The 22495-nt window shown below is 42.1% G+C and overlaps 1 protein-coding gene across 5 annotated transcripts in view; it reads left to right on the top strand.

Annotated features, from left to right (window-relative positions):
• The first annotated feature begins 2918 nt into the window (after positions 1 to 2918).
• The window catches only part of tcea3 (transcription elongation factor A (SII), 3), a 43170-nt gene continuing 23593 nt past the window's right edge, over positions 2919 to 22495 (top strand). The window contains exons 1-4 of one of the 5 annotated variants that reach the window (XM_059954759.1): positions 2919 to 3384; positions 6138 to 6200; positions 18193 to 18298; positions 20432 to 20552. In XM_059954759.1, the coding sequence (XP_059810742.1) occupies positions 3316 to 3384; positions 6138 to 6200; positions 18193 to 18298; positions 20432 to 20552 (359 nt within the window). In that variant the 5' untranslated portion in view covers positions 2919 to 3315. Of the gene's footprint in view, positions 3787 to 6137; positions 6201 to 8518; positions 8609 to 18192; positions 18299 to 20431; positions 20553 to 22495 lie in introns of those variants that run through there. The other 4 variants (XM_059954760.1, XM_059954758.1, XM_059954762.1 and 1 more) reach the window with 4 other exon arrangements.

A 22495-nucleotide genomic window follows, 5' to 3' on the forward strand; every position in this document is an offset into this window, starting at 1 on the left:
GAGGCAGGTGGGTTCCTCAAGTGAGAGGTTAAGATCTCAGTGAACACTCCAGCCAGCACAGGTCTTTCATACTTGGCCAGTGCCCCATCTGGGCTGGATGCTTTCCATGGGTTCACCCTCCTGGAGGCAGCTGATATGTCAGCCTCAGAGACCGAAATCATAGGATCATTGACGGCTGTGGGAGTTCATGATGGTCCCTCCATGCTTTGCCAATTAAAGCACACATTGAGCTCATCTGGAAGCAAAGCCCTGTTGTCGTCTATGCCACCTGATTTCACTTTATAAGAGGTGATAGTATTTAACAGCCATGCCACAGGTGTTAAGCATCCTTCTGTAATTCAAATTTGCTTTGCAAGTAAGATTTGTCAACTTTATGGGTTCAAGAATTGTTTGCTCTCTCCCTTCCCCATTCTCTCCTCCATTGGAGGCCATTTCACCCATCTGATCAATGCCTGCTCTCACAGCAGTCCCCCCCTCCCAGTTTATTTCCCAGTAACCTATTCTCTCAGATGGTAATGATTCACTTACCACCAATCTTCACAAGGATCAATTCAGTTGGCTAATTAATGTGCCATCCAGCATATCTTTGAGGGGCAGAGGGAAGTTGTCACATCTGGGGCTGAGGTGGTGGGGGAGGGTGCTAATCACATGGCAGCAAGGATCATTTCAGCCCCTCGGCCTCCAGTCATTCGCTTTACCAGAGAACATAGAACAGTGCAGCACAGGAACAAGCCTTTTGACCCACAGTGTTGTGCCAAACCAACTAAATTATTGAATAAATGGCCAATTAAAACTAATACTTTCTGCCTACACGATGTGTATATCCTTCCATTTTCCTCACATTCATGTGACTACCTAAATGTCTCTTAATGTCCCTATCTGCCTCTACCACCACCCCAGGCAATCACCACTTTGTGCATAAAAAAAATAATAATTCTCTCATCTCCTTTGAATTTACCCCTTAAATACATGCCCTCTGGGATTAGGTACTTGAACCCTGGGAAAAAGATACTCCATGTATACTCTTCTTGGAGATGCCTCTCCAAATCTTATACCTCTATTGAATTGAATTGAATTGAATTGAATTGACTTTATTTCTTACATCCCTCACATACACAAGGAGTAAAAACCTTTACGTAACATCGCCATCTAAATGTGCCATGTGCAATCATAGTAATTTATAATAAATAGAACAGTCAACGTAATATAGAGTACACTTAAGTCAGTGTGAGTTCATCAGTCTGATGGCCTGTTGGTCCTGGCTTTTATGCTGTGGTACCGCTTCCCAGATGCTAGCAGCTGGAATAGATTGTGGTTGGGATGGTTTGGGTCCCCAATGATTCTATGGACCCTTTTTACACACCTGTCCTTGTAAATGTCCTGAATCATGGGAGGTTCATAACCACAGATGTGGTGGGCTGTCCAGACCACTCTCTGCAGAATCCTGCGATTGAGGGAGGTACAGTTCTCATACCAGGCAGTGATGCAGCCAGTCAGGATGCCCTCAATTGTGTCTCTGTAGAAAGTTCTTAGGATTTGGGGGCCCACACCAAACTTACTCAACCACCTGGGGTGAAAGAGGCACTGTTGTGCCTTTTTCTCCACACAGCTGGTGTGTACAGACCATGTGAGTGCCTCGGTGATGTGGATGCCGAGGATCTTGAAGCTGTTTACCCTCTCAACCTCAGATCCATTGATGTCAATAGGGGTTAGCCCGTCTCCATTCCTCCTGTAATCCACAACCAGCTCCTTTGTGTCTGCGACATTGAGGAACAAGTTCTCTCAGCCTCCATCGCTCCAGAGAAAACAACCCAAGTTTGTCCAAGCTCTCATCGTAGCACATGCCCTCTAATCCAGGCAGCATCTTAGTAAACCTCTTCTGCAAGCTCTCCAGAGTCTCAACATCCTTCCTATAATGAGGCAACCAGAACTGAATGCAGTTCTCCAGGTGTAGCCTAACTAGTGTTTTATAAATGCAACATAACTTCCTGACTTTCAAACTCTCTGCCTTGACTAAAAAGGGCAGCACAGTAGACTGGTGCTGAGCACAATGTACAGATGACATGGGTTCAACTCCCGCCGCTACCAGTAAGGAGTTTGTATGTTCTCCCTATGGTTTCTTTCCACAGTTCCAAAGACGCACTGATTGGCAAGTTAAGTGGTCTTTGTAAATTGTCCTGTGATTAGGCTTGGATTAAATTGGGGGATTGCTGGGTAGCGTGGCTTGAAGGGACGATTCCACACTGTATCCCAATAAGTAAATAAAATATGCCCTCTTAACCACCCTAACAACTTGCGTAGATAATATTACGTGCAGATCAAGCACCAGCTATCCTGAGGGAACCAGCTATTCAGTTAGTCTTTCAAGATTCAAGATGGTTTAATGTCATTTCCTGTACACATGTTAACGAGGTGACATGGGAAATAATAAATAATAATGGGTTAGTGAGTGCAGGTGTTGATCAGCCTTCCTGCTTGAGGAAAGTGACTGATGGTCCTGGCGTGGATCCTGCCCGATGGGGGTGGGACAATCAGTCCATGAACAGGGTGGGTGGGATCCTTCATGACATTACCAGCCCTTTTCTGGCACCTTTACCCGGGCTGGATGACCGATCTGTATGTCAGGGACGCTGTGACCCTCCCCCAGAGATTCCCCTGGCTTTGCCCTACCAGGGCATACCAATTCTCACTTCTTTCGCTGCGAGAACAAACAAACTCTGTTATGTATTCTCCTCCCGTATTAAAAAGCCATTTTAACCTCTAATTTTTGACCTCTATTTTAATCTGCTCTTGCTTTATGGAACTGTTTCAATTTCTCCAAGTTATTGACACCTAGTTCAAGGCGTTTTAAAGACGTGTTGTCCTACCTATTCCACCCCCCCCCCCCCCACACACACACACACACACACATTCCCAGTTGTACTGTTCTTTGCAAATTAAATATACTGTACCACCTCCTAGTTCACTTCAACCGTCGATAAAATACTATTTTCCCTGTGGCACCCAACTCAAGATTCTTTTTCAACGATGAACTCCGAGTGCTTCACTTTAAATCCGCGTCCCAGTTTAGTCCTTGACGGGTTATTCTGGGCGCTGTCTGCACCCTGAAGGTTGAGAGCAACTGTTTTTTTTAACGCCAGGCAACTTCGTGCAGACAGCGCCGTTCGATGGGACACGCCCCCCTCTGCAGACTTCGCCCTCTGCTCGGCTGTGGGATTTCGTTTTAATGTTTTGGTTTGTTTAAAATACTTTTCACTTTATTTTACTGCCGTCCAGTCCTTGTGTGCACTTAACGGATTTATGTAACTGACCGCCATGGGGAGAGAAGAAAGCCTTGTTCGGATTGCAAAAAAGTTGGATAAAATGGTATCCAGGAGAAACATGGTGAGATTGTAAAAGTAAACTGTGAGATTTAAGTGAAGCTGGGGGCGGTCCGCGATAAACATATTTGTCCGAATCTCAAAGTTAATTCGAGTGTCGTGAAGTTACTTCATAAACTTTGGAAGTCCGCGAAAGAACTGCTCCGGCTGTGTTGATGTGTTGAGCAGGTGGCCTGGCTTCAACCCCAGTCTCTCGGGCTAAATTAATGGGATCACCCCGAACTTCTTGCCAAAGGAACTGAAAACGAAAGTGAGAATTTCGTGCGGTCTCTCCGCCTCCCTGTGACCGAGCGTGGGTAGTATCTGACCGTGTGCTGTTGACTTGCACGCCTCCCTTCATGTCGAATGTCCACCAGCAATCGTCCATTGCAGTTTGCAGAGAGCTGATGCGGGCACGATGGGACAGGTAGACTCTCTTGCGGTGGGATTTTAAAGGATTCTTCCCAATCACAAGAAGATTGCTACACGCGAAAGGGACACTCGTCCTGTTGACTCTGTACTGCCTCGATACTAAGAACCATTCAACCAATCTCAAACCTCTGCAAAAAATAAACAGATGTCCTTTCCTGCCACAGATGCTGCTCGGCCCGCAAGTTCCTCCAGCAGATTGTTTATTGTTCTAAATTCCAGCCTCGGTCATCCCTTGTGTCTTCAGCCCCAACCTCCTGTCTTCTCCAAAAATCCCAAATAATGAAGCAGCTTTCTTTTAAATACATAATTGACTCAGTCAATAACTCTGGGATATTCCAGTTTCCAACCACATCCCTTACTCTGCTTGTGTGTATTGTTGGCTGGATAGGGTCAATTCCTATTCTGATACCCATTCCCGTTCTAATGTGTCTGTCATGGCTACCTCTTGTGGCACAATGAGGCAATCCTCAGGATGGAGGAGCTGCACCTGCTACTTGGTCAGTCTAGCCTCCAACCCGATGGTATAGATACTGATTCCTCCTTCCAGTTAAAAAAAAAATCCCTCCCCCTCCCCTCTGCTTCTATTCTCCACTCCAAGTCTCTTACCTCCATTTGCTTGCCTATTACTTACCCCTGGGTCCTCTCTTCCTTCCCATTCTTCTGTAGTTCACTCTTCTCTCCAGCCTTTTACCATCCACCCTCCTCCCCCCAGTTCTGATGAAATGTCTGTGGTGAACTACATATACCTGTCTGGACACGCCCCCCCCCCCACTGACTGCTCCTGTGGCGCCTCCCACGGCCGATTGGAGCCTGAACCCCGGCCTCAGTCTCCAGGATGTAGTGTGGTGGTCAATTGTTGCCTGTACTTTCTTCCAGCCAATAAAAGCCTATATCTCGCCTCACGTCTCCGAGAGTTATTGATGGTGCATCAATGTCTTGGCCTGACATGTTGACAGATTATTCACTTCCACAGATGCTGCCTAACCTGCTGAGGTCTTCCTGCATTTTGTTTGTATTGCTGAGAATTCTTCTGTTACCGGTAGTCCTGTTTTTTTTTGTTTGTTACCTTCATTATTGATTTCACCAATGGGAACTTTCTCTGTCCTACAGTTAATGATTTTAAATGTGTTTAGTGAGATCCCCTTGAAATCTTCTGTTCAAAGGAAACAACCCCAAATTCTCCACAGATCTGTTGTCGCTCATTCGTGAATCGTAGGAAACCTTTTTGATCGTATCTCTAATGACTTTTATCTTCCCCATGGATCCCAGAACTGAACACCACAAATGTGTTTTATAAATGTTCATCCTAACTTCCTTGCTCTTGTATTCTATACTTCTCATTGTGAAGCCCAATATCCAATAGTTTTTTTCATAAGCTCTTTCTCAGCTTGCTCTGTCACATTCAGTGAACTGTACACCTTCAACCCCAGATACTCTCAACTTCTATCTGCTTTATGAATGTCATCTATTTTATTATCCCTTGTCACTCATCCTACCAAAATGTAACACTTCACATTTTCAGTGTTAAATATCATTTGCTCACCAGCTGTTAATATCGTGAAGGTCCTTTATATATGTGTGCATGTATCTGATGTATGGACGTTGAATCCACTTCGTGTTACTGCTCAAAATTTTGTACCATCTAGAAGTTAGGAAATTGCGAGCCTCTACCCTCAAGACCGTGTCTCTCTCAGGGAAACCATTGGTCTAGTTCTACCCCCCACCCCCGGGGAATTCCACTGTACACTTCCCTGCAGTCTGAAAAATAACCCTTTGCTATGACATTGTTTCCGGAAACATATCTAACTTTATATTCTTAGATCAGAAAACAGGACAACACAGTAGAGACCTTTCAGCCCACAATGTTGTCCCAACCCTTTAACCTATTCCAGGATTAATGCAACCCTTCCCTCCTACATAGCCATCTATTTTTTCTTTTACCATGTACCTAAGAGTCTCTTAAAGGTTCCTAATATATCTGCCTGTTCCACTACCCCTGGCAGCATGTTCCATACACTCATAATTCTTTATATAAAAAGCCTTACCTCTGACATTCAAGCACCTTAAAGTTACGTTTCCTTGTTCAACCTGCAATAACCCATTCTTTCAACTGTGACCAGTCACTTATGATCATTGTGATGTTGGTTGCCCACATGCAACCTTGCTGAGTGCTGGGTCAGTCTTGAATAAAGACTGTAGTTCTGCTCTGCATTAGTTTGAGTTTGAATTGGCACTGGTCGGTTCATATTCAGATGTGATTTTCATTTGCATCCAATTTGACTGTTACACAGTGAACAAATATTTTTTACAAATGAAGCTCAGAGTTCTGATTTTCCATTTAAACAGGACGGTGCTCTGGACCTGCTCCAGGAACTGGAAAGAATGAAGATGACCCTGAAGCTGCTGCAGGTAACGGTCCTTTGTTTGAACCTGTCGAACCTTCTCCCCGAAATGGATATTTGAAGAGTGGGGAAAGAAGCTGACAGACACACACATGGGCGAGGCTTCAAAGGTTAATCAGGCCTCTGATGAAACCTTCTTTATCCCCCAGTAGCAACACACACAAAATGCTGGAGGAACTCAGCAGGTCAGGTAGCATCTATAGAAACGAATAGACAGTCAAGATTTCAGGCTAAGACCTTTTTTCAGGGCTGAAAAGGGAAGGTGGGAAGGAGGTTATCTGGAAGGTGATAGAGGAAGCCAAGTGGATGGGAGTGGTAATAGGTGTCTCCTGCATTAGATGTCTAGTTAAACAGTGCTAGATTTCTTAATTCTGTTTATTATGTCATGGGATATTTCTCAAGAGCAAACACAAGGAAATCTGCAGATGCTGGAAATTCAAACAACATACACAAAATGCAGGTGGAACACAGCAGGTCAGGCAGCATCTATAAAGAGAAGCACTGTCGACGTTTCGGGCCGAGACCCTTCGTTAGTCCTGACAAAGGGTTTCGGCCCGAAACGTCGACAGTGCTTCTCCTTATAGATGCTGCCTGACCTGCTGTGTTCCACCAGCATTTTGTATGTGTTGATGGGATATTTCTGTTGCATTCACTTGTTTTCAGCCCACTGCACTTTAGTCACTGCTGAAATAGTGACTACATCCAGACAAGTTTATCCTATTGCTGCCTTGGCTGGCTTCCTTAAGTACAGCCGTCGTGCTCACCAAGGCCATTATCTATATGCTAACTTGCACCATCCCATCCCATTCAGCATTCAGCATTCATTCTAGTGATTGCTCATGTGTTTTACTCTGAATCTGTCAATGTTTGGATTCAAAGTTCTCACCTTTGTTCACAGAAGCTTCACCGGGCTGGTTCTCCCCCTATCTCATTGACCTCTCACATGTATAAAGATCTCTAAGATTTCTGTACCTCACTTAATTTGCAACCAGCATACATTCTCAATATTCATTGCCCCTCAATTATAGCTGTTGGCAAAGCTCTGGAACTCCTCCACACCCCCCCCCCCCCAAACTCTATCAGCTCTCTGCTTTCCATTTAAAGTAATTCTTAATAACAAGACTTGGATGTCAGGCACTTTCCTAATATTATGAAGGATGAAATTTTGTCTGCTAACATTTTGAATTTTTTGAGTTCAAAGTAAATTCTTTTCAAAGTACATATATTTCACCATATACTACACTGAGATTCATTTTCTTGCAGGCATTCACAATAGAACAAAGAAATACAATAGAATCATTGAGAAACTACACACAAAAAAGGCACACAATCAATGTACAAAATAATACAAACTTTGCTAGTGCAAAAAAAATAACAATAATTATAAATTAAGTTAATAAATAATACTGAGAACGTGAGTTGTAGAGTTCATAGGTTGTGTTCAGTGATCAGTTTGATGTTGAGGTGAGTGGAAGTTATCTATGCTGGCCGAGGAGCCTGACGGTTGAAGGCTAATGAATTTGGTGGTGTGAGACTTAAGGGTCCTGTCCCTTCTTCCCAGTGGCAGCAGCAAAAAGAGAGCATGGCCTGGATGAGGCAAGTCCTTGATGATGGATGCTGCTTTCTTGTGGCTGCGCTCCTTGTGGATGTGCTCCGTGGCAGGGAGGGCTTTTCCTGTGATGGACTAGGTGGTATCCACAACTTTACCCCTCAATCGGCTCTTGAACCAGAAGGGATAACTTCATTCAACTTCACTCGCCCATCACTGAACTGTTCTCACAACCTATGGACTCACTTTCAAAGACTCTTCAGCTCATGTTCTCAATATTTATTGCTTATTTATTTATTATTATTATTTCATTTTTTCTTCTTTTGTATTTGCAGTGTTATTTGTCCTTTGTATATTGTATTTGTCCGTCCTGTTGGGTGCAATGTCTCATCTAGTATGTGTCTTGGATTTACTGTGTTTTCCCACAGGAAAATGAATCTCAGGGTTATATATGGTGTCAAATATGAATTCTGATAATAAATTTACTCTGAACTTTGACCTTTTTGTGGGTTTTCCCATTCTTGTGCAATAGTATTTCCATAATAGGCCATGATGCAACAGCCCCTGTGCATCGATAGAAGTTTGTCGAAGTTTTAGATGGCATGCCGAATCTGTGCATCAAATCCAGACGCCTTTTCAACCCAATTGGTGTGCACTGATTTTCATGCTTCACAATAATCTATTGTGTTGATTCAATGGCAGTCGATGAACACATCTTTTTATTTCCTCTTTCTCTCATTCTTCCTTCATTTTTGAAGGTGATAGGATATTGGAAGGAAGCTTAAAGGGGAAGAAAGCAACGGGCCAACTTGGACAAAGCTTCAAATGCTGACTGGGCTTCTGTTGAAATCTTCTTCACCCCCAGTGTAGGTTCACTAGATGTCAAGTTAGACAGGACAACATTTTTGAATTGTGATTATTATGTGGCACTTCCTAAAACTGTGGGATCTGCTGAAGTTATGTCAGTTTTGAATTTAGTCACTGCAGTACGGTACTGAAATTACCATATTTTCACTGCTTTGTGTCTTCTCCAAAAGCTTATTTATTATAAAAAATCTAGCTAGTAAAAAAAAAGTTTTGAAACTCTTACTTCCGCAGCACGATGACTAAGATCCATTAATCTTCTGGCCAAATATTGACAGGGAGTTTGTAAAGGGAAGAAGCATGTTAAGGTATGCAGTGCTCATAAACATGAACTTTACCAGTTTGGAAACAGTTAAATTGGTCTCTTGGAACTAATTCAACTTCATATTGCTAACATATGTTGTGGTCCCAATTTGGATGCTGAAGAGCTTCCATTTCTGCCAGAAACCATGTAATAAATACTTACTATTTTGGCTGCAGTGCTCTCAAAATTAAATACGAGGGGTGATTGATATGTTCGTGGCCTAAGGTAGAAGGATTCAATTTTAGAAAACCTAGCACATTTATTTTTCAATATAGTCCCCTCCTACATTTACACAGTTAGTCCAACGTTCGTGGAGCATGTGGATCTTGGACCTCCAGAAAGTGTCCCCAGATAGGTGATTGATAAGTTTGTGGCCTAAGGTAGAAGGAGATGAGTTAGACAGTTCTCGTAACATGCACATGAAGGTCAACTCCTTGAGTGGTTATGCAGAAAGTTTGAAGTTAATAACTCATCTCCTTCTATCTTGGGCCACAAACTTATCAATTACCCCCCACATGTTATTAACTGATGAGTCATTAACTTTAAACTTTCTGCATAATCACTCAGAGTTGAACTGCATGTGCATGTAAAGAGAGCTGTATAACTCCTTCTATCCTAACCCTCAAACTTATCAATCATCCCTGCTGTGGACGTTTTCTGGAGGTCCAAGATCTGTATGCTCCATGACCGCTGGACTAAGTGTGTAAATGTAGGAGGGGACTAGGTTGAAAAATAAATGCTCTAGGTTTTCTAAAACTGATTTCTACTTTAGGCCACAAACTTATCAATCACCCCTCATATATACACAACCTAAAACTTGTATATCCTAAAGATTTAACCACGAGAGGCTGGAAGAGAATGTTAGAATTTTAAGGTAGCAATGGTCGATATAGGAGCCAGAATGAGAGAAGGGGCCAAAGGAACAAGAGTGAGAAATGGGAGGGGAGAGAGGCAGTTGGGTAGAGAGGGAAAATAATGAGAGGGGACACATTTTTAGACAGATTGATTAACTATTGTGGGTATTAAATATGTGCTGCTTAGGGCAAGTATTATGAGACTGAAACAAGAAGAATGTCATCAGGCTGTGGAAATGATCTGAACTGAGGGGAAGGGAGAATTTTCCTGTCTTGGGTTGCAGTTACATCTCCATCTTTCTCTTCGCCTTAATCTGCAGCAAAGTAATTGCAATGTAAAGCTTGGGGGCATGATGCAAATGAATTGAATGAAACATTGTTATGTCCAGTACATATCAAATTGTTAGTTTGTGGCAAAGCTTGGAGTCATGACTAAGATTTCATTCCATAGTTGACTGAAATGAATTCCTGTAAAGTCTGCACACTTACCATCAGCAAGAGAATATGCACTGTTGAAATGCAGCCAGAGCAAAGTACAGGGTCCTCTGAAGTCTCTCGCAATGGCATGCCAACATTTTCATGGCTTTAAATTTTGCTCTGGCCCTTCGCATAACAAGTTTGCCTTTGTATACAGTTCTTCTAGTTCCTCATTCTGCGGTTATCATCCAGCAACAAAATGGTTGTTCATCGAGTCATTGAGCACTACAGAACAGATACAGGCCCTTCAGTCCATCTAGTCCGTAAGAGCTGTTACTCTGCTTAGTCCCATTGACATCTACATGCATCATTGCCCTCCATACCCCATGCATCTGTGTGCTTATCCAAACTTCTCTTAAATTTGAAATTAAACCTGTATCCACCCACTTCTGCTGGCAGCTTGTTCTACACTCTCACCACCCTCTAAGTGAAGAAATTCCCCCCACACCCCCCGTGTTCCCCTTAAATATTTCACTTTTCATCCTTAACCTATGACTGCTAATTGTAGTCCCACCCAACCACAGTGGAAAACGTCTCCTTGCATTTACCCTCTCTATACCCCTCATGATTTTGTATACTTTTATCAAATCTCTCCTCAGTCTCTTGTGCTCTAGGTAATAAAGTCCTGAACACGAGAAAGTCTGCAGAAGTTGGAAATCAATATCTGTTCAACCTTTCCCTATAACTCAGATCTTCCACTTCTTTATCCTTAACTTCAATGCAAGAACATTTTAAGTAAAGGACAGCATTAGAAGCATCAGTCAGTCCCTTGCTTGCTCCACCACACAATAATTCATAACTGATCTGATCTTGGTATCCCTACCACTTATCTGTTCAGTCTTCCTACTGCCAACTCCTCTGTCAGTTTACACCTTGAATATGTTCAATGACTACTCCACTACCGTCTGGGATAGTGAAGATTCATAGCCTTCTGAGTGAAGAATGCCTCCATCTCTATCCCTTATTTTGAAATTGTGCCCCCAAGATTTTGATACACAATTAGCAGAAACATTCTTTCAGCGTCCATGCTGTCAACAAACTTCAGAATTCCTTTGAACTTTAGAAGAACAAAATGCTGTTGAAGTCCAATAAGACCATAAGATATAGGAGCACAATTAGGCCATTTGGCCCATCGAGTCTGCTTCACTATTTCATCATGGCTGATCCATTTTCCATCTCAGCCCCAGTCTGATACCTTCTCCCCATAACCTCCATGCTTTGATAATCAAGAATTTATCAACCTCTGCCATAAGTATGCCCAATGACATGATCCCCACAGCTGCATGTGTCATCGAAGTCCACACGTTCATCACGTTCTGGCTAAAGAAATTCCTCCTCATCCATAAGTATGCATTTGTTTTACTCTACTGCTAATCTTTCATCCCAAGAAAGTTCCTTTCTACTGTAGTGGATTGCAGCTTTCTTATTTTCCTTCCAAAGAAAAATATCATCACGTTTTCCTACATTATACTCTATCTAACAACTTGCCCACTTGCATAACCTGTTTAATATCTTTCTTCAGAGAGTTTCCAAAAGATCATTAAATCTGTTGGATTTGATATTGACAGGGGAAGGTGAAGGGGTGAGTGAGAAAGAACATCTACACTCACTGTCCACTTTATTAGGTGTGCCTGTACAACTGCTCAGTGCAAATACCTATCCTGCAAATCATGTATCAGGAACTCAGTGCATAAAAGTATGCAGACATGGTCACAAACTTCAGTTGTTCTTCAGACCAACAATCAGAATGAGAAAGAAATGTGACGTAAGTTACTTAGTTACTTTGACTGTTGAATAATTGCTGGTGCCAGATGAGGTGGTTTGAGTATCTCAGAAACTGCTGATCTTCTGGATTTTCACGCAAGACAGTCTCTAGAGTTTACAGAGAATGGCGCAAACAAAACCGTAAAACCATTGAATGAGCTGCGGTTCTGTGGTTAAAACCACCTTTTTAATGAGAGAGGTCAGAGAATGGCCAAACTGGTTCAAGCTGATAGGAAGGTGACAGTAATTCAAATAATCATGTGTTACAACAGTGGCGTGCCGAAGAGCATCTCTGAATATAGGATAAGTCGAACCTAGAAGGTACCTAATAAAGTGGCCACTTAGTGTATTTTCCATGTTTGATTAGGTCCTGAAATCCCTTCTCAAGCTTATGAGCAGGGATCATGATTTCATCTCTTAGGATACGGAGTGAAGGAGGTGATTTATTCTGGTCTTCTCTTGCCTTGACTTCTGTGTTTCAAGAGCATAGTGGAGATGCAGTAGTTAAATTACTGAATCTGCTTTAGATCCCAATTTCAAATTCTGTCCCCTCAAAACACAAAAATACAACTGCAGATGCTGTGGATCAAAGAATATGTACACAACGCTGGAAGAACTCAGCAGGAATGAAGGGTCTCGGCCCGAAACGTTGGCTACTCTTTTCTCACGGATGCTGCCTGACCTGCTGAGTTCTTCCAGTGCTGTGTACGTATTCACTGTCTCCTCACGGCAGCTGCGCAGTTTTCATTCAGTTTGCCTTCAGGAATTTTATTTTAAAAAAGCACAAACAATCTTTGTAATGGTCATCATGAAGTTATTAAATTCTTATTTGCTTTGCTGTTCTTCCTTAGAGGAGGATAGCTAATCTTGTCTCTCTGGTCTCAAAAACACAAAAGATTCTGCAGATGCTGGTAACCCAGAGCAACACAGACAAAATGCTGGAGGAACTCAGCAGGTCAGGCAGCACGAATGGAAATGAATAAACATTCAAGGTTTTGGGCTGAGATCCTTCATCAGGACTGGAAAGAAAGAGGGAAGATCCCAGACTCAGTGATTCAGAAACAGCTTCTTCCCCTCTGCCATTCGATTCCTAAATGGACATTGAAGCTTTGGACACTACCTCACTTTTTTTTTAATATACAGTATTTCTGTTTTTGCACGTTTTAAAAAAATCTATTGAATATATGTATTTATTTGTTTTTTTATTATGTTTTATTTATTTTCTCTCTCTTTGCTAAATTATATATTGCATTGAACTGTTGCTGCCAAGTTAACAAATTTCACGTCACATGCCAGTGATAATAAACCTGATTCTGATTTTGAATAAAAAGTTGAGAGGAGGGGAGGGAAGGCAAGCTGGAAGGTGATTGATAAATCCAGGTGGATGGGAAGGCTAAAGGGCTGGAGAAGAAGGAATCAGATGGAAGAAAGGGAAGTGGAGGTGATAGGCAAATGATTTGAGAAAAGATAAGAGAGCAGAGTGGGGAATAGAAGAAGAGGAAAAGAAATAAGAGAGAAAAAAAAACAGAAGACGGAATTGATATTCGTGCCATCAGGTGGGAGGCTACCTAAATGGAATGTTTAACCTATTGACTGTTTTTTTCCATTGATGCTGCCTGGCTGAGTTCTTCCAGCATTTTGGGTGTATTACTTTGACTTCCAGCATATGCAGATGTTCTTTTGTTCAGAGGGGAAGTCTACTTGGGTTCTGATTTACATCATAAAATGTTCCCATTGGCGAGAAGCCTTTTTGAAGTGAGTTGGTGCTAATGGTAAGGAAGTCTGTACAATTTATGGATTATTGTTGAGACCATTTTGTTCTTCTATTGGAAGGTTTTTAAAGGATTTGTTATAGGAATGTCCTCTGGGGGAGCTTGCGTCAAAGAGGATCACCAATTCAAGATATTAGAAGATTTGGAGCAGATATCATTGAAGTAAGGTGATTTGATGAGGCTGAAGAGAAGAGGTCATTTCTCCAAGTTTAGAAGTCTTCAGTCAGGTGTTGGAATATATTATTGGTATGGTTTGTTTTTATAGTTGTGATGAGGGAAAATTTCTTTGGTGCCTTTTACCCTTGAATGATATACAGTAGATGAGTTGTTAAGTAGAGTGGATGATGAATCTTTATTACAAAAGGAAGCTAAATGTTTTTGGGAAATGTGAATATAGGAAAGAGTTGGATCAAGACAAGCTCAATGTCTGTAAACTTACTCTAGCTCTTCTGTTCTACAGGACATTGGATAGCACTGGTACTACCACAATGATGAATATATTTCATACTCCTGGGTATTTCTAGAAGGGGTTTATTGATGGTTGGGATGTAGTTACACCAACATCAGAAGCACTGTTTAGTGCTCATTTTTCCTGCTGTGGCTTCATGATCACTATCATGTAGTTAATTAATTGTAAAGCCATGAACAATCTTGACCTACTCGCTGGGGTCACTGATTAAGATCCGGGTCAAATATAGAAGGTTTGATTAATGTCTTCTGGAATCGGACAGAAACGATGAGGCTAGCCATCAGTTGATCAAGTCTTTATTTTGTACTCTTACAAAGAAGATTGAAGGATAAAGAGGCTCTCTAAAGGTCCCAGGGAAGGCTGAGATTAAAGGTGGATGCAGATTAGTGAGTCTCGGTTTCAACCAAGCAGGTTTGGGTCATTCCAGTGGGCTTCAGGAATCCTTTGGCATTCTTTGGCAAAGCTTTTTATTCTGATGACCAGTCAAAGAATATAGGAATCCATCTTAAACAGGAAGCATTTCTTCACTTCCAGAGGGGATTTTTCTTTGACTGTCAACAGAGAGTATGACCAGAATTGTAGTGGTATTTGTTCAATATTTCATACCTGTTCAGAGTAATGAAGTGACATCACCTGTCTGAAACTGATGGGAAATTAAGCAAATTGAATAGTTTATAGTTAGTGTTACAATGACTAGTGTTACATAGATGCTGTCACAGAATGGGAAGCAATTAACAGGAGCTCCACATGTTCTGATGGCATTGGTGCTAACGTATATACTAAATACTGAGTTAAAGGCAACTTCTATTTGAGCACTTGTTTTTGTAGCCAATGCAGTCTATTAAAATACTCTGTACGATGGAGGCAATAATATATTGCTATGGACACTGAACTAGCACTCCAAAGGTCTTGAGTTCCAATTCCAGTGAAATCAAGTCAAGTCACTCTTTATTGTCATTTCAACCATAACTGCTGGTACAGTGCATAGTAAAAATGAGACAATGCTTTTCAGGACCATGGTGCTGCAGGAAACAATGCAAAAACTACACTAGACTACAGACCTACCCAGGACTGCATAAAGTGCACAAAACAGTGCAGGCATTACAATAAATAATAAACAGGACAATAGGCACAGTAGAGGGCAATAAGTTGGTGTCAGTCCAGTCTCTGGGTATTGAGGAGTCTGATAGCTTGGGGGAAGAAACTGTTATATAGTCTGGTCATGAGAGCCTGAATGCTTTGGTGCCTTTTCCCAGATGGCAGGAGGGAGAAGAGTTTGTATGGGGGGTGCGTGGGGTCCTTCATAATGTTCTTTACTTTGCGGATGCAGTGTGTGGTGTAAATGTCTGTAATGGCAGGAAGAGAGACCCCGATGATCTTCTCAGCTGACCTCACTATCCGCTGCAGGGTCTTGCGATCTGAGATGGTGAAATATCCGAACCAGGCAGTGATGCAGCTGCTCAGGATGCTCTCAATACAACCCCTGTAGAATGTGATGAGGATAGGGGGGTGGGTAATGGGCTTTCCTCAGCCTTTGCAGAAAGTAGAGATGCTGCTGGGCTTTCTTTGCTATGGAGCTGGTATTGAGGGACCAGGTGAGATTCTCCACCAGGTGAACACCAAGAAATTTGGTGCTCTTAATGATCTTTACCGAGGAGCTGAATCTTTTACAACTGGGCTTGCATCAAAAGAACCGTAAAGGCAGACATTCACTGTAAAAGCCCAACAGGTACATTAATATCTTGTTGACCTTTCTGTGACACTGCGATCATTGTGATAATCACTGGATGTTTCCTTTACAGTGCTGTCCAAATTTCAGATGGTTGAGTTTTAACGTGAGGTATTAACTCTACTTTTCTCTACAGATGGTGCCAGTGTGCTGTGTTCCTTCAGCATTTTCTGTTTATATTGAACATGTACCTTGCTAATCCTTGCTCCCTTTGTGATTCTCCTGTGCATTTGTTGCTCCCCGCTAATCTCCCTCCTGGCAGCCAAAGTGCGACACCTGTCCATTCACCTCCTCCCTCACCTCCATTCAGGGCCCCAAACAGTCCTTCCAGGTGAGGCAACACTTCACCCGTGAATCTGCTGGGGTTATCTACTGTATCCAGTGTCCTCTAATTGAAACCCATCATAAAATGGGTGACCTCTTCTTCAAGTACCTTCACTCCATCCACCAAAAGTGGAATTTCCTGGTGACCAACCTTTTCAATTCCTATTCCCATTCCCATTCTGGCATGTTGGTCCATGGCCTTCATTTTGTTATGATGAAGCCACTCTCAGGTTGGAGGAGTAAATACCTTGTCTCCCATCTAGATAGCCTCCAACCTGATGGCATGAATGTTGACTTCTCCTTCTGGTTAAGTTTGTTCCCTTTCCCCTTCCCTCTTCTTCTATTCACTCTGGCCTCTTACCGCTTCTAACCTGCCTATCACCTCCCCCTGGTGCCCCTCCCCCTTCCCTTTCTCCCATGGGCCACTCTCCTCTTCTATCAGATTCCTTCTCCTCCAGCCCTTCCCCTTTCCCACAACTGGCTTCACCTATCACTTTCTAGCTTGTCCCCCTTCCTCTTGTCGATTTACTTAACAATTTACTTAATTAATTATATTAAGAGGCAACAGTAAGGGTTGGGATGGAGGGAGGGAGGACAAATAATTTCACAGGCTGAAATTGTTGTACCCGAGGTGAAGCCTGCAGGAGCATCTACAGCCAGAGCTGGTAATCTTCCATTATGCGGTGTTGTTTGCATGCTCTAGAAACAAGACCACATCCAGTCATGTTTAACTTGATAAAATTTTCTTTTTATTTGACTCATTGCAATGCAGCAGCCCCTTTTATTAAAAAAAAACCTACATACCAGAGAATCAGAATCAGGTTTAATATCACCGGCTTATGCCATGAAATTGGTTAACTTTATGGCAGCACTACAATGAAATTTATGATAAATATTGAGGAACAAAGCTGAGTTTTATTAAGTGTGTGTATGTGTGTGTATATATATTCAGGCTTCTGTACCTCCTTCCCAAAGGTAACAGTGTGAAGAAGGCATGTCCTGGGTGGTGGGGATCTTTAATGATGGGCACTGCCTTCCTAAGGCACTGCTCCTTGAAGATGTCATGGATACTACAGAAGCTGGTACCCGTGATAGAATTGATCAAACTTCCAAGTTTCCGCAACTTATTTGATCTTGTGCAGTAGCTCACCCATACGAGGTGGTGATCCAGCCAACCAGCCAGTCAGAAACCAGTCATAGTACATTTGTATTGAGTGTTTTAGTTGACAAACTAAATCTCTTCAAACTCCTAATGAAATATTGTCTTGCCTTCTTTATAGCTGCATCAATATGTTGCTTCTAGGTTAGATCCTCAGTGATAATTGATACCCAGGAAATTGAAATTGCTCACTCTCTCCATTTCTGATCTCTCTATGAGGATTGGTTTGTGTTCCCTCATCTCACCCTTCCTGAAGTCCATAATCAGCTCTTTGGTCTTGCTGACGTTTAGTGCAGTGCTGTTGCTGCACCACCACTCAACTAATTGGCTCCTGTACACCCTTTCATCACCATCTGAAATTTTGCTAACAAAATGTATCATTCGCAAATTTATAGATGGCATTTGAGCTATGCCTAGCCATGTAGTCATGGGTGTAGAGAGAGTAGAGCAGTGGGCTAAGCACACACCCCTGTCGTGCACCAGTGTTGATTGCCAGTAAGGTGGAGATGTTATTTCCAATCCACACAGATTGTGGTCTTCCAGCTTGGAAGTTGAGGATCCAGTTGCAGAGGGAAGAACTGAGGCCTAGGCTCTGTAGCTTATCGATCAGGACTGTGGGAATGATGGTGTTAAATGCTGAGCTATAGTCAATAAACAGCATTCTGAGATAGGACAGAGGAGAAATGTTTCTGTTTTCTGCATTAAGGTACATCTCTTTCCTTTTCTTTGACCAGACCACAAGAATCGGCATGTCTGTAAACTCGATTCGTAAGCACTGCACAGATGAGGAAGTTATCACACTTGCTAAAATCCTCATCAAAAAATGGAAGAAACTTCTGGGTAAGACAGAGTGCTGTTCAGTGCAGAAACTAAAGCATTGTAGGTGAATTTTGAATCCTGAAGAATTCTCCAGCTGACTAATTGTCAAAGTCTGCTTTCTGGGTTAGAAGATTAAGGGTTCCAGTCACAACTTGTAGATTTGAACGCAGAACAGAGCTGATATTTTCATGCTGTACTACTGGAGTGAGCTTTTTTTTTGTGAAAATTTAAACCAGGTTTTTTTTTCAGGTGGATATAAAATATTCAATGCCTCAATTTTGAAGACGTGGATAGATTTACCTGGCGTTCTGAGCTTTGTTTGGAGTCTAATCAACTCAATAGTGTTGTACACTGGGTAATTTTGTGACTGCTTTGGCAACATTATATTTCAATGAGTAATCAAAGAATATGGGAACCCATCTAAAGCAGGAAGCATTTCTGTACTTCCAGAGAGGATTTTTCCTTGACTGTCAACAGGGAATTTAACCAGAACTGTATTGGTATCTGTTCAACATTGCATACCTGTTGAGAACAATGAAATGACATTACCTGTCCAAAACTCCTGTGAACGGGTCCTCTGCTCATGATTACATTGCAGTTGTTTGGAGCTTGCTTTGTATGTGCTGTCTGCCACAGTTTGCACTCTCCAGTGGTGGACTTGCAGTGCACCAGAGCGTTCAGAGCCAGTGGTGTAGGTATTAATGCAGCACTCCGTTGTGTATGCAGAAAGATCATGGGCATATAGTGAGAGTGGTCAGATAATTCATCCGGTTTTAGTGTTATTGGAAATGTATATAGAAATGTTGAATTGTTCAATAACAAAAAATTAAGCCAGTCTTACATCTGGTGTGTTTAGATGGAGATGAAAGATGGCAGTCCTCCAAGAAGACCAAAACCTTGTCATGGTGGAGGCTTGTGTGCCACAATGACCTGGAAAGCTGTGTTGCTTGGAGTCAAGGCTTCATGCTTTGGCTCTTTTAGGGTCACCCATGCCAAACAGTTCAAAGGGTAGAGACCAGACCAAGAGTTGTCCACTGGTGGTCCTCCAGGTTTGGGGATTCAGCTCAGCTACCAACCCCAACTAGTCAAACAAAACTGTTACGGAAACAGCAATGAAGAATCCTACATCTGAGTGTGACGATATTCCCGATTCTCCTCCTGGGCCTTGCATAACTGACAGTAGTGAAAGTCAAAAGGAATCTACTGACATGATGAAGGAAGCCCTGAACATTGTTGGAGATGGAGGACCTTCATGCTGCCTGAAATGCGAATGATGTCATGGGCAGTAAGTAAGAAAGATGGCACTATTCCTATAAAGGCAGTCTCTTGCCCCGTTATCCGCTAACCATCACCAAGCAGATTCACAGTTTATTCCTTTCCCTTTTGTTTGCATGGAATTGCTGAGTGGAAACATCACTGATACATTGGACAAGAGAAAAAGCGATTGCAGCTTCACATTATCTGCATATAAATGATCCTGTTATCTGTTAGATTATGAAAATAGGAAATTAAGACACAAGGGGAAAACACATAAGCAGAATGAACTATCACCGAAAAGATGTTGAATTAAGAGCCAATTAAAACCTCAAAACTGAGAGGTATTGACTATTTTGTTAGGCAAGGGAATTAAGAAGTAAAGTTGGTGATCAAAGTTAAGGTGCCACATCAGCTGTGGATTTGAATGGCAGAGCATACTTGAGGGAGAGAATGACCTTTGCGAGTGCGACGTGTTTACTTTGATTCTTCATTGCTTTTATTTTTGTTAAACACTTCACTCATGCGTTTCGTCTGCAGAGGTTTTTAAACTTCCTGTTGTCACTGTTTTGGTTACTGCTGGTGCTAAACTGTACTGGTCTCTGCCATTCCTTTGGATTTATCAGCTGCGTGGAGAGGGGAGCAACAGCTTGCTCTCCGTATTGTACTGCCCTGGCTTGCGTACCACATAGGACACGATATCCGTGGTCGACCCCGACCAACCGAGAGCCTCTCTCTCCTGCCGGCTGTCACTATATAGTTGCAAGTTAGAGATATCAAACTGATGCTAGGGAAGGCCTATAGTCTAATTTATTTAATGTAACTGGTCCTATTACTTATTCTGAGTGCTAAGAAGGAACAAAAAAACATACTGAAAATGCTTTAATTTCCCCTTTTCAGCTACAGAAATTTCAGTTGAGCATAAGGTGCAGAAACCTTCACGAAAAGAGGGCGAGAAGGACAAGTCATCAGCAATGGTGTTAGAAACCCTGAAACATTCAAAGGAGAAGAGCAAGGACCGGTAAGGGAATATTTCCTAGTTGTACGATGATCAAATGCAAATTACACTAGAAGGTAAATATGTAACCAGAGATACACAAACATGAAGAAATCTACCAATGCTGGTAATCAGAGATCATTAAATTAAAGCAGTTAGTTACCAAACTAGAGAGGAAATGAATTTTATTTCCACAAAAAGCTTGTTATAATCTGGAATACAAACTTGAGAGAATGAAATTGAATTCAATGTGAATCTTCAAAAGACAGTTGGACGTGCATTTGAACTCATCTGGAGGTGCCATGTTCAGCTTGGTCATTGAGCCAGCACAGACACAATGTTCCAGATGGTTGCCTTCAATCCCATAATATTCTGACTGTAGTGTCTTCAGGGTGATGGCAGGTGAAGGTTGTCCTAGATGTAGGCAAGAATATTTAAAGAACAAAATTTTGACTGTTATTCCCATCCATGGATGCTGCCTGATTTGCTGAGTTCCTCCATAATTTTATATCTGTTGCTTTGGATGCTGAGCAAGTGCAGAAAATCTTGTGTTCATATTTTCTTGCTTCAAATGCAGTTGAATAAGTTGTGCACTTTAACTTGTTGCAGCTTGGTAGTAGTGGTTAGCACAACACTTTACAGTACAGGCGACCCTGGTTCAATTGCTGCCACTGCTTGTGTGGAGTTTGTATGTTCTCCATGGTTTCGTGCGGTGCTCCAGTTTCCTCTCACAGTCCAAAGACAAACTGGCTGGTTGGTTATTTACTGATTAGCCTAGGGTTAAATAGGTAAGTTGCTGGGCGGCAAAGCTGTAAGGCCCTTTAGTATAATCTGTTGCTACTTTTGTATCTGCTTGTTAATATATGGAGTAGCGGCAACATTAGATCGCGAAGACTCTGAAACCAAGTACACCATCCAATATCATCGTTGCTAAGATAGGTTGTACAAACCCTGATGCCCAGTACACCATCCTGTAACACCACAGATAAGTTAGATTGTGCAGACTCTAATGTCCAGTACACCATCCACTATCACCATGCAGAAGATTATCTTGTGTTCTTTCCCTTATTCCTTGATACTGGTAGTATTGGGGAAAAAATCAAATTTAGTTTAGTTCTCAAGTTACAGAATTGTCTCCAAACCTCTCCATCTTTCCCTTCTTTAAGGCGAAACAGACAGATTGCTGGAGGAACTCAAAACGATGAGGAGTCTCAGCCTAAAACAGTGATTGTTCATTCATTTCCACAGTTGCTTCCTGTCTTGCCATGTTCCTCCAGCATTTTGTGTGTTTTGTCTTGGACTTACAGCATCCGCAGGTCTTCTCGCGTTTGTGTCTCCCTTCTTTAAGATGTTGTTAAGCTAATTGCTTTAACAATGCATTCGTCATCTGCTTAGGTTAATGATGCCTTTGTGCATCTTGAGTCAGTTTTCTGAAGGTGTGATATAAAGGCAAGATGGTGTTGTTTCTGGTGGAGTTGGAGCCTGACATCTGAATGGAGTATTGTAAGCCAACACTGTTCAGTTATTCTTCTGGCTGTGCATCTGTGCACAGTTTTGGCAACTGGGAATTGACATGGTTGGAAAGCCTATATAGTGTGCATCTGTGGTTTATAACCATATAACCATCTAACAATTACAGCACGGACACAGGTCATTTTAGCGCTTTTAGTCCGTGCCGAATGCTTACTCTCACCTAGACCCACTGACGCGCACTCAGCCCATAACCCTCCATTCCTTTCCTGTCCATATATCTATCCAATTTTACTTCAAATGACAATACTGAACCTGCCTCTACCACTTCTACTGGAAGCTCGTTCCACGCAGCTACCACTCTCTGAGTAAAGAAATTCCCCCTTGTGTTCACTCTAAACTTTCAACTCATGTCCTCTTGTTTGAATCTCCCCTACTCTCAATGGAAAAAGCCTATCCATGTCAACTCTATCTATCCGCCTCATAATTTTAAATAC

Source organism: Hypanus sabinus, chromosome 30, assembly GCF_030144855.1.
Source record: "Hypanus sabinus isolate sHypSab1 chromosome 30, sHypSab1.hap1, whole genome shotgun sequence".
Classification (NCBI taxonomy): Eukaryota; Metazoa; Chordata; class Chondrichthyes; order Myliobatiformes; family Dasyatidae; genus Hypanus; species Hypanus sabinus.